This window comes from Gekko japonicus, unplaced genomic scaffold, assembly GCF_001447785.1.
Source record: "Gekko japonicus isolate JY-2015 unplaced genomic scaffold, Gekko_japonicus_V1.1 scaffold121, whole genome shotgun sequence".
In the NCBI taxonomy this organism is placed as follows: Eukaryota; Metazoa; Chordata; class Lepidosauria; order Squamata; family Gekkonidae; genus Gekko; species Gekko japonicus.
Window position 1 is genome coordinate 1,602,929 of NW_015174275.1, and position 13,123 is coordinate 1,616,051.

Sequence of the window (13,123 nt, forward strand, 5' to 3'; positions counted from 1 at the left end):
TACATGGGAATACTAAGACTAACCTAAAAAATTAAGGCAAGGAACATAATAAATGTAGTGTCTTATATATCATTCTTACTGTAAAACGATTAAAAATATTAATGGATGATATTGTATGCCTTATTTCCAAAGTAGAACTAAATTGAGCCTTATAATCTAAACATTTGGGTACATTATAGTCTATAATTATTATAGCAAAGATGTACTTTCACATTTCAATTCTCTTATTTAATTAGTCATTTCCTGTGTTTCTTTTTATCAAATTCCAGTCTAACTTTAAGAGGCTTGGGAGTTGCTACTTCTTTTTTGGTATCAGAACCTTCTGGGGAACTGCCCAAATTGCTTAAATTGTCCTCCGATTCGTGGTCACTTCTTTCCTCTTCTTTGCTGTCCTCTGTCGGCATTTAAAATGCTAATATAAACTTGTATGCGTATGACTTCTTGGAATATAGCATCTCACCTATCAACATTTCTACTTCGTACAGGGATATTTACAGAGCCAGATTTACACACAATCTAAGAAAGCTAGAGTTCAGGACCCATAAATGTTTTTTTTTTTTAATACTACATTTCATTATTCCAAGAATACACATTTTTGGTAATGCTGTGGAGCCTTAAACTTGGGATAGGTTAGGGCCTCAGCATGTCTTAATCCTGCCTTGGATATTAATGCACTAGAATGTACTCTGTTGTAGGACTGCCATTTGTCCAGCCCAGCTCCTGTTTCCTGCTGCCGTTCAGAGCAGTGATAGGCGATTAAAAAAAAAAAAAGGCTGCTGGGCCTATGGCATGAAGTCACTTCTGGGTTTTCCCTCTGTAGGAGTCACCAGAAACTATTGTTTTACCATACAGTTTCCAGAAGTTTCTAAAGAAGCACCGAAAGCACACACACCCCAGCCTCCTGTTGGTTTCTAGGCTGTGCCTGACAACCCTACTCTGTTGACAGCAAACACAGAGTAAAAAGGAACTTGAAGAACGGTTTTCATTTTCCTTGCTGGTTGTGCTCATTGTATGGTATTAATAGAGTAAGAAGGGGGGGAATCATTAAAATGTTGTTCTGTGATTTTAAAGGGTAACAAAAGAGGGGACGAATTCCTTACTTGCATGTTTATCACATTTTCAGCAATGTGAACAAAAACTGAAACGTTTGCAGTAAAAGGTCATTTCTCATCGCGTGTATACTTGTATCAAGAGGCAGGACAGTGTTAGCCATCTTTCTGTCCACAGCACCAGATGGCCTTCCACCCCTGCCGACTTATTAATTTTACCACATATGTGCAGGTTTGAAAAGTGGCCATCATTTGTACATGACAGCACTTTTAAAAATCTGTGCACATACACACGCACAGCACAGCTGGCTGTTACTTACCACTTTAGTGGATTCGTACCTGTTTACCGTGTTTCCCCGAAAATAAGACACTGTCTTATATACTTATTTTTTCTAAGAAGGCACACTAGGGCTTATTTTTAGGGGATGTCTTATTTTTATTAAGTATAATACAACAATCTACATTTATTCAAATACAGTTAAGTCATCTTCTTCTGGAACATCGTCATAACTCTCATCACTAGGTCTTATTATCGGGGTAGGGCTTATACCAAAAATGCACAGAAATCCTGCTAGGGCTTATTTTTTGGGTAGGTCTTATTTTCGGGGAAACAGGGTAATTATAGTCCTTCAGCTTTTCAGCTTCAACATGACTGATGCACGCTTTAAAGTATGAAAAGCCGTACACAGGGGGGAAAAATAGGAATTTGGAAGGGCAGCCTGCTTCAAAGCGAGACATGGGATTGTGACATTTCTTCCTCACAGGACCATTGTGCCTTTCTGCTTACCATACAGTTGTTAAAGCACACAGGCTCTGTCCGGTAGATGTCAACAACACTACTTAACGGCTTCCTCATGGCCAAACTAGATGTGATGCCATTTTAGAGGAGAATTTAGCCATTTAAAAATTGCCATGAGGGCCCAGCATGGTAGCAACAGTTGCTCTTCTGTCCCCCCCCCCCTCCGTGTCTTGAGCATCCAAGTCTGTGTGAAGCTCTGTGAGTCTGCCTGTGTGAAGCTCTGTGAGTCACCCTCAACATGCTTCCTGACTAAAAGACTGCAACCCCAGAGCTGTGATGCAGAGAGATGCAAGGCCAGGTTCCTCTGAGAGTAACATCATTCTCTTGAAACGGAGAACCAGGAATGATTCGATGTCCCAATCACATTCGAAGCAGAGGTGTGACCAAAATACCCTCGCCCTGCATCGGCTGCTCGGGAGGTAGCAAGGCCAAAACAGTGGAACCTGCAGAAACAGAGCAGGTGGTAGGGTTGCCATTGCCCCTGAAAGAGAAACATGCTGTTAGGGTTCCCACCCTCCAGGTGGGGCCTGGGGATCTCCCGCTTTTACGACTGATCCCCAGCTGACAGAGATCAGCTCCCCTCGAGAAAATGGCTGCTTTGAAGGGTGGGCTCTATGGCATTGTACTGTGCTGAGGCCCCTCCCCTCCCCAAACCCCACCCTCTCCTGGATCCACCCCCAAAGTCTCCAGGTATTTTCCAGCCCAGACCTGGCAACCCTACATGCTGTCTTTTTAATAGAGGCTCAATGTATGAAAATGGGCAGCATGGAGGTAAATAACACTTTGGTGTAGTGGTTAAGTGCGCGGACTCTAATCTGGGAAAACCGGGTTTGATTCCCCACTCCTCCACTTGCACCTGCTGATGTGACCTTGGGTCAACCACAAGCTCTAGCACAGCTGTCCTTGAAAAAAGAGCAGTTTGTGTCAGAGTTCTCTCAGCCCACCCACCTCACAGGGTGTCTGTTGTGGGGAGGGGAAGGGAAAGGAGTTTGTAAGCCGCTCTGAGACTCCAAGTGAAGGGCGGGGTATAAATCCAATCTCTTCTCTTCTTTCTCTTCTTCTAAGGGACAGGATGCTTTCCTGCGATTCTCCACCCATAGCTTGATGTGGTGCAGTCCATTCTATCAGATCTCTGACCCTTCATTCCCACTTCATTCTCTTGCACATGCAAAATCAGACCATATACTTTGCTTCTACAGTGTGTTCACATCAACTCTTCAATGCAGAATTAATTAATCCCATAGAAACATAATAAATCCCATATATTGTTTCACTTGTGCTGAAACTGTACTATCAGAACAGCACAGAAAATATTAGTCCTGATATCACCAAATTTCTGCCCATCCCCCCATTGTAAGTTAATACCAAGCTCTGTCATGCATTCAAGAATTGCTGGGGTAGTCAAGGCAGATTTGGCATTTTACATTAACTTCTACCCTGGCTTAATTAGATTGGCACTAATTACAGTTGTCATTTTTTCAGAAACCCGCTGAGCATGTCAGAAAGGTAAAGAGATGGAATTAGCAGGAAATATATTGGAAAGATTCATCTTCTTACATAGTTCAGAATTCCAGAGACATTTTTTGTAGCAACAGTTGTTACTAAAGCTTACTAAACTGCTAATTTTAACCAAAATCACAAATATTTTGATTTTTTTTTCTTTATTTGTAAGCGCAAAAGAACAGAAAGACAAGTAAAGAGCAGACAGGAACTATTTATCTATTTCCCAAATGTGCCCCCTATCCGCAGATTGGGGCCACACTTGCACTAAACAGATTTTTCTGCAAACTTGGGGGACCCCCTTCCCCCAAGTTTGCAAAAAAATCTGAAATTTACCAAAAAAGAACACACAGGGGGGGTTTAAATCTCCATAAAAGTAAAACAGTGTTATCTGTGCAAGTACAGAGAATGCTCTCTACTACCTACCTTCTGCATGGCAAAGCATCCTGGGGGCTGTGCAGGCTGGGGGCCCCACTGGGCCTGGAGGTGGCAACAAAGCAGCCCAGGGACCACGCTAGGCCCAGAGGTGGCAGTGAAGAAGCCTGCGGGCCACCACTGGGCCCAGAGGCGGCTGCAGGGGAGGACAGGGGTTGCACCAGGCCCAGAGGTGGTGACAAAGCAGTCCAGGGGGCATGCTAGGCCTGGTGGTAGCAGTCACATACTCAAGAGCCATGCTGGCCTTGGCAACAGTGGCCACACAACCTGGGAGCCATGCTGGGCCTGCCACTGGCAGCAGCGCAGCTCCTGAGTCATGCTGGGCTCAGTGAGAAAGTGGGGGAGGAGGGAATCTCACGAGCCCACACTTGTCAAATATAACAGACACATCTTGAATAGCTCTCCAGAAAAATTCAGTCTGGTTAGGAGTCAGCTGCTATGAGGTAAATGTTAATAGTGTATTGCCTAGGGCCAACTCCCAAGTTTCGAATTCATCTTTTGCTCTTTGGTTAATGTAGTTTGTCAGTTTTGCCATAACTGCATATTCTTGCATCTTATCTATCCAGTTCTCAAGAGCTGGGCAACTCTCAGTTTTCAACTTAGCTGCAAATACTACTTTTGCTGCAGTTAGCTTGTATCTGAATAGTTCATGCATTGTTCTATCTGCATTCAGTGCTAGTATTCCTAATTGCATTGTCTCTGGTGATATAGCAAATTTAATATTCAAGATTTTTTGAATTTCAGTATGGACTTCCATCCAGTATTTGCTAGTTGTTGGGGTTTTCTTTGCAAGACCACTGCGTATGGTAAAAGGTACCATCTATCTCTTTACACTTCCAACACAATCCCTTTTAGTTTTTATCTATCTTCTCAATGTCTTTTTGGGTAATGTACCAGCGATAAAAGATTTTATTCCAGTTCTCTCTAAGTGTTTGACTTGCTTTGAATTTTATATCTTTCATCCATAGCGTTTCCCATTGTTCTGTTTCTGTATCGTATTGTAAAAGGAGTTTGTAGATATGTCCTAAAAAATTATCTTTTTAATCAATTCAATGTTATCTTTTCAAATTGAGTCAAATTTCTTAGCGTATCTCCTTCTTGATGTGTATCTTCTTTAAGACTTGTTGAAAGTTGAAGATATGTTAACCATTGTATCTTTTTTCCTTCTTCATTACTTGCCAAGATTTAATTTCCCCATATTTATTTATTTTTATTTATTTTTTATTTATCCTTCAGCTTGATATACCGCCCTAACCCCCGTAGGGGTCTCTGGGCGGTTTACAGTTCTTGGGTGCTAATCACCTATATCGACCCTAACTACGGCCACACATTGGTACAAGGGGGGGGGAATTCCCTACCGACACCCTGGTGAAAGCATTCCTCGGCTCGCCTTCTTCTGGCTGCACGATGTCCGGTGCTCAGGCAGACGGGGTGTGTATGTAGGGAACGCCGGCGATGTCGTCCTCGGCCCGACCATGTCCTTTTTCGGCTCCGCGCGCCTCCGGATGACGTCACTCAGCCTCCGTCGACAGCAGCCGCCTTGTTCTTTCACTGCTGGCCACCAGGGATCAGCCAGGCTGATCATATCTTGAGATGTAATAAAGTCATTGTTTTTCCTCTCAGGTTTGTCATGATAAGCATGTAGTCGTGACATTAAAGGTGATATTGGGGGACTTATATTAAGTGACCACCAATTTTTCAGCAAGCTGTCTCTAATAACATGGCCAGTTTTCCCAGTTGTCATGATATAAAGATGTTTATGTAAGCCATCAGACAAATCTGTTGCTTCCAGTTTCATCAGTCTTTTATTCAGATTGTTAATCCAGTCAGAAATCCAAACCAGGAAGGCTGCTTGATTATACAACTTAATATTAAGTGCCACTAGACCTCCTTTTTTTTCCCCACGTTGTAAAACTTTAAATCTGACCCTTGATTTTTTGCCATTCCATATGAATGTGTTTATCTGTCTTTGCCAGTCTTTCAGTATCTTGTTGTGTATCTCGATCGGTAACATCTGGAATGGAAAGTTGATTTTTGGGAGAAATTCATTATTATTTTTTTGGCAGAGATTTTCCCAAGCCAAGACAAGTTTAAGTTAAACCATCTCTTCAAGTCTTCTTGCATTTTCTTCCAAACTATTTCATAGTTATCTTGAAAGAGTATTTCTTTTCCCCCAGGCACATTTATTCCAAAATATTTAACTGAGTTAGTAACCAAATCACAGCCAGTGACTGTTTTGATGTTACCTCCCTATTCTGATAAAAATTTGGAAATCATTTTAGTTTTTTTCTTATTGATTTTAAAGCCAGAAAAGGAACCAAACTTTTGTATATGATCCATAACAGACTGTATTGTGTTTTGTGGATTTAAAATTGTCAATACTACATCATCTGTGTAACTCTTTAAATTCTTCTCCGTCAATTCTTAGTCCCCTAAATGTTTTGATCCTGTCTGATTTTAGAAGCAAAAGTTTCCATTGCAAGATTAAATAATAATAATGGTGACAAGGGGCATCCTTGTCATGTCCCCTTCTCTATCTGGAAACATTCATCAGTCAACATGCCATTAATTAAAATTTTCGTCTTTTGTTTCATATAAATACCTTGGATCCAGCTCAGAAATCTAGGTCCACTGTTGATATGCTGTAATACTTTTATCATGAATGTCCAGGACCGATTGTCAAAAGCTTTTTCAGCATCTAAAAACATAAAGATCACTTTTTCTTCTTTATTTTACACCAATTATAATTTATTTTGCATCAATTATAAAATGAAGATTATCTTTCATGTATCTCTTTGGAACAAAACCTGTTTGATCTGGGTGAATTATTTTTGTTATGCATTTCTTAAGTCACTCTGCCATTATTGCAGCAAAAAGTTTATAATCCACATTTAATAATGATATATGTCTATACGATTCTGGTAAATCAAAGTTACATGTGTCTCTTGCCAGGTTTGTGGTATGGTTTTCTTTTCACTTATTTGGTCCATCATTTTTTGCAGTGGCAATAATAGTTCATCCTCCAGGAATTTATAGTACATTGCCGATAAACTGTCCATGCCTGGTGTTTTATCTTTTTTAAGTATCTTTATTGCTTGTGAGATCTCTTGTACTATAATGTTTTGATTCAAAATATCATTATCTTCTTTGGTAAATTTAGTTAAGGATGTGTCACCTCCCAAGGACACCTCCCAAGTTTCTCTATGTGACCTTTCATACAGTGCTACAGACCTTGACTAATAAGATTCCAAAAACAGCAACAGAAAACAAACAACAATTTCAGAAATGTAGTCTTAGTTTTAGACTTCCAGAAACTGTCATACCTTAGAGCAGCCACATCCTAATTTGGGACAAGGGAAAAAAACTGCCATTGTTGTTCCTCTCAGAGAATTTTGTGACATACCTAGAGCCTGTCAAGAGAGTTATTCACCTATATTTTTCTACAAATTATTCTTTTAAGAAGAAGCACTTCCCTTTTACTTTCTAACTGTTCAGTGGAAACACAACAGAAACACTGTAAATTTAAGTATTCGGTAGTAGATACCTATTAAATATCTTGCTTGTTCCAGATAGTCAAAATGTAACATAATGGACAAAATGAGACTGGACAGGCAGAAAATGCAGAAAGAATTAAATTTAGCTTCCTATTTTTCCCCATTGGGTAGCTAGTATGTAGGCAACCGTGAAATCCAATGCTACAGAAGGTCAAGGTCAAATGGGCATACTTTGTCTTCATTTCCTAAATGGATGATTTCAGGGTTATTAGAATTTATAGCTAGGGCCAGAAACAAAAAGAAAGGGTGAAGGCCAAACAGATCTTTATACTTCCTGGCATAAGCTGACAGCAGCTGGAAAAAGCTAATTCTGTTTGATTTATAATATTATAAATTTGTCAGGCACTTTACAGAATTTGGGCCAAAATCACATCGTCTAAGGCAACCCAAGGCTACAATCTCCAGATTTAGCAATGTTTTCATTGACATCAACAGGGTTATGCCGAGGTCAAAGGAGCCCTCAGACTGAAGTTCTCAAAAGCCAAGTATTCCAGTAACAATCGTATGAGTTATTTTATGTTTGGATAGAAAATGTGGAAGATTTGCACTGCCATCTAATTGTTCCCTTTGTGTTTTGTTTTGCAGTTTTTCCCATATGGAGATGCTTCAAAGTTTGCCCAGCATGCCTTTAGAACCTTCGATAAGAATGGTGACGGGACCATTGACTTCAGAGAGTTTATTTGTGCACTGTCGATCACCTCAAGGGGCAGCTTTGAACAGAAACTGAACTGGGCTTTCAATATGTATGACTTAGATGGAGATGGAAAAATCACCAGAGTAGAGATGCTGGAAATTATAGAGGTGAGGATTAACTTGGATTGTTATTGGATGGGTGTTCTTTAGAGCCAGGCCCATACATCCGGACATGCTATATTGTAAGCAAGGAAGAGAACACTGGATGGTGGGATTTCCACCTCTGGAAAATTCCTCAAGATTTGGGGGCAGTGCCTGGGGTGAGACTTGAGTTTCTCCCAGGCTATGGTGGTACCATAGAATCTACCCACCAAAGCTGCCACTTTCTAACAGGGAGCTGTAGTCTGGAGATCGGTTGCAATTCTGGGAGAACTCCAGGATGCACTTGGAGGTTGGTAACCCAGTTGGGTGGGGCTGTATTGACAGGAGACAATTTTGTCTTTAGTTCTGGGAAGGTGGCGTAACACCTTCTGATCAGTTTCCCCAATCAAAAATTACAACACCACCCCCCCCCCCAAAAAAAAACACCACTGCTTTAAGTCCTGGTAAGCAAAGGGGGGGAAAAAGGCAAGCACATTGCAGAAGGCTATGGGGGCGAGAGACCTTACAAGAAAACCATTCCATGCTGCTTATCCAAATCTGCCCTTCCTCTGCCACCACCAGCAGCATTTGAGGACCAAGCACCACATCCCAAGTTTTATTCAGAGATTTCCAATGCCAGTATTGGACCAATTCTGTAGAGGAGGAGTCCATCAGTGGTTACTAGCCATGGTAACTAAAGGGAACCTCCATATTCAGAGGCAGCAGACCTCTGAATACCAATGCTAGAAGGCAGCATCAGCCCTGGACTTTGTGTCCAGTTCATTGGCCCTTCAGGACAACTGTTTAGCCACTGTGTGGAGCAAGATGCTCAGCTGGATGCACCATAGGTCTGAGCCAGCAAGGGCTCTCTTATGTTCTTAACCAATATAGGCCCCTGCCACACAGCAGGGGAAAAGCCGCCAAAAAGCGTGGCTTTTTAAAGCCGCGCCAAAGTTGAAACGGCGCAGCGGGATCCCACGGATCCCCTGGCCGCGCCGCCTTTTCTCCCCGGCACGATCAGACGCCGGGGAGAAAACACAGATCTGACGGCGAGCCAGCGGAACTGCGCATGTCGGAGCATGCGCAGTTCGGCTAGGAGCCGGGGACGCGCCGGCGCAGGGATGCGCCGGCGATCAGACTCCCGGTTTGCGGCACACCTTTGAGATGAACCACCTCAGTAGGTGGTTCCAACTTGATGCGGTTTATCACGTGGATGGGCCAGTTCGGGGACGGAAGCACTACGCTTCCCAGATGTTGTGGTGTGATCGTGGCCATTTGATCCGCTCCCGAACCGTCCTGCTCCCGGCCCAAATCCCCTTAGTCTTTCAAAGAGGTGCATCCTGCAACATCAAACTGTCCTCACATTATAAAAGCTCATCTCGCACCATAGCAGGCATGCTGGTTCTACATCAAACAGATACGAATATCTCCAATAATTGAAACACATCCTCTTCTGTGAAAGAAGTAAACACTATAGCTAGTGTGCTTGCAAGATTACCACTAGCATATGGAAGTTCTGTAACAGCTTACGATGGCAGCTATGAAAACGTGATATCTTCATCCCTTAGCTGACACTTTGGACAATGCATTTTAAATGTTCCCTTAGAACATGCAAATACCCCTCCCATTGAAATCAAGTAAGACTACACAGCACTTAATATTTTGGCAGGATTGTGTGCTCAATAGAAGTTAAAAAAATCCCAAGTGACAGAGCTCATGGAATTCGTCTCTCTTTCTTTCTAGGCCATTTACAAAATGGTGGGCACTGTGATAATGATGAAAATGAATGAAGATGGCCTCACACCAGAGCAACGAGTAGACAAGATTTTCAGCAAGATGGACAAGAACAAAGACGACCAGATCACGCTGGACGAATTCAAAGAAGCTGCAAAGAGCGACCCTTCCATTGTATTACTCCTGCAATGTGACATTCAGAAATGAGCTCGTGTAAAAAAAATGCTTTCATGGACTGCACAGAAGTTTAAATGTTCCATTCAGTTTGCAGCTGTCTCCACACACACTCACATGAAACAAACAAAAAAACTGCTTGGACTACCTATCAATGGACTTGCTTCTTGTGTTTGAAACACTTGTGTGCATGAGAATGTCAATTGCTAAAGAATTTTAAAAGTATATATTATAAAAAAAATATTAAGCCACGATGTGATGTGTGCAACGCCATTTCATAAGCCCTCTTCCTCTGATGCCTGTGCAGCTGTGCGATGCTGCAGTGAATCAATACTATTTATTGTTCATGTTTTACTGATGCTAGCTGTTATGTCTCCTAAACTGGGTAATGTTAGTGACACTGAAACCCCCATGGTAGTGTAACTGTTCATTAGCAAAACATGTCACCATTATGCTGTATAGTAATATTGGACAGACAGAGGTGAAGCCCCTCAGTTCATGAGTCTGATCCAGATGTGCTTGTACCGTCAGTGAATATAAATGTATTTAATTTGCATGACTTCTAGGTTTTGCCTTAATTTTTACCTCATTTGCATCCTTTTTGATCAGAAATAAAAGAGCTATTTCAGAGGAATGAACTATAAAACAGACTTTTAAAAAAGGCTAACCCTGCTAAATTGTCCCCTTAATTGAAAGTTAAACATATAAATATATATAATATAAATATATATAAAACACACATTTAAAAATACTGTTTTATTGGAAGTTTAAACTGTTTTGTTGGGAGTTGTATTGATTTCTGCTTGAAATTTTCATAAGCTTCCAAAGAGGTTGAAATCTGTGTCCCAAAAATAAATTTATAACATTTGACATCTCATTTGTTTTATTTCACACAACTAGCACATTTGGTAACGGCATAAAAGGTGACCAAAGCTGTCAGAGAGAGGTGGGTACCCAAGAATTGTACTTTGACCCACATACTAAGTCTTGTGAGAAAACCTGCCCTCCCTTGCCACAAAGCATTCATGTCCCTCCAAAAAATAATAATAACCAGGAGCCCCTGTGGACCAGCCCTCAGCTATTCAATGTGGAAACGTCTCCTGAGAACACCAGTGGACATTTTTGGATCACTTATCAGCCTGTTTGCTGGACAAACATTCTCCATTCAGTCAATCTGTTCTTAGAATCATAGACTCATACAATTGGAAGGGGTCTCCAGGGTCATCTAGTCCAACCCCCTGCACAATGCAGGGAATTCACAAATATCTTCCTCCCACACCCCAGTGACCCCTGCTTCATGCTCAGAAGGTAGCAAAAAAACCTCTCCAGGATCCCTGGCCTGGAGAAAATTGCTTCCTGACCCCAAAGTGGCGGTTGGCATTTCCCTGAGAATATAAGAAAGGGCCACAAGAACTAAGCACTGATGCAACCCTTCTTGCCCTCCCTCTCATGATCTGCCTAAGTTCACACAATCAGCATTGTTGTCAGATGGCCATCTAGCCTCTGTTTGAAAACCTCCAGAGAGTCCACCACCTCCTGAGGAAGCCTCCTGAGGGGGCCCTGTGTGCGGGCAGGCGTCGCAGCTGCTGCCAAGAACAGCAAGGCGGCCATAACTTTTTAAAGAGCCCCTCCTAAGAGCTGGGGGAGCCAGAATGACCTCTCGCATGTGCAGAGGTGGAATTTTCCCCTACAAGTTCCCCTACGAATTCCAGGAGAGGTGGAATTTGCCCCTACGAGTCCAAGGCCACTACCCCAGGGCTCAGGGAGGCAGGAGAATGTTTCGCGCCTCCTGCGTGTGGGCGTCGCAGCTGCCAACGAGAACAGCTACAGCGGCCATAACTTTTTAAAGAGCCCCTCCCAAGAGCTGGGGGAGCCAGAATGACCTCTCGCCACTCAGGCATCACAAGCGAAAGGTGGAATTTGCCCCTACGAGTCCAAGGCCACCACCCCGGGGCTCAGGGAGGCAAGGGAACATTTCGTCCTGACCCTCCCCCCCGGCGCGGTTGTCGCAGCTTCTGCTGAGAACAGCGACGGTGGCCATAACATTTTAAAGAACCCCTCCTGAGAGCTGGGGGAGCCAGAATGACCTCTCGCGTGTGATCACACGAAAGAGGTGGAATTTGCCCCTACAAGTCCAAGGCGACCACCCCGGGGCTCAGGGAGGCAAGGGAATGTTTCGCCCCTCCCCTCCCCCCTGCGTGGGCATCACAGCTGCTGCTGAGAACAGCGGCGGCAGCCATAACTTTTTAAAGAGCCCCTCCCGAGAGCTGGGGAAGCCAGAATGACCTCTCGCGTGTGATCACACGCGAGAGGTGGAATTTGCCCCTACGAGTCCAAGGCAACCACCCCGGGGCTCAGGGAGGCAGGAGAACATTTCGGGGGGGCCCCGCGGGCGTCGCAGCTGCCGCCGAGAACAGCGGCGGTGACCATAACTTTTTAAGGAGCCCTGAAGGAAAGCTGGGGGAGCCAGAATGACCTCTCGCGCGAGAGGTGGAATTTGCCCCTACGAGTCCAAGGCTCAGGGAGGCGGGGAAATGTTTCGCCCCCCCCCCACCGTGTCCCAACTGATGGCTGGTGGGAGCAGGGGGCGGGGCTTATGTGCCCGCCCCCTGGGCTCCTGACTGGTGGAGCGATGCTCCGGTGCGCTCTGGCAGGAACTGAGGCCTGTTAAGAACAAAATAATTGAGTGGTTAAGTCCATCTAGTCCTGCTTCAAACACTATTGACAAGAATACTCTGAGAAGCTCCCTCACATAGTATGATTGTGACATCTATTATATATTTTTTCCTACAACTATTATTTGAGATATATCTTGAATATATATGATTGTTATTCAAGATATATCCTGAATGCCTCTAAATATGGAGATTCTATATGAGCTATTCAAGGTGATAACCATAGATAGACCTATTTTCCATTATTTGTACCAGAGTAAAATCTTGTTTGATCAGATTTTATGGTTCTATTCCAGAATTCTAAAGACCGAGCAAATTAATATACATTTGGATAGATGACAGACAGACAGACAGACAGACAGACAGATAGATACTTCTTTCTCTACATACGTTTATGGGTCCAGAAGCAAGCCATTACTTGAAGCATTA

The 13,123-nt window shown here is 43.1% G+C and overlaps 1 protein-coding gene across 1 annotated transcript in view; it reads left to right on the forward strand.

Annotated features, from left to right (window-relative positions):
* Window positions 1-10,889, forward strand: part of VSNL1 (visinin like 1) — a 138,406-nt gene extending 127,517 nt beyond the window's left edge. The window contains exons 3-4 of the mRNA XM_015423772.1: window positions 7,923-8,138; window positions 9,855-10,889. Of these exons, the coding sequence (XP_015279258.1) occupies window positions 7,923-8,138; window positions 9,855-10,052 (414 nt within the window). The 3' untranslated portion in view covers window positions 10,053-10,889. The remainder of the gene's footprint in view (window positions 1-7,922; window positions 8,139-9,854) is intronic.
* The last annotated feature ends 2,234 nt before the right edge of the window (window positions 10,890-13,123 follow it).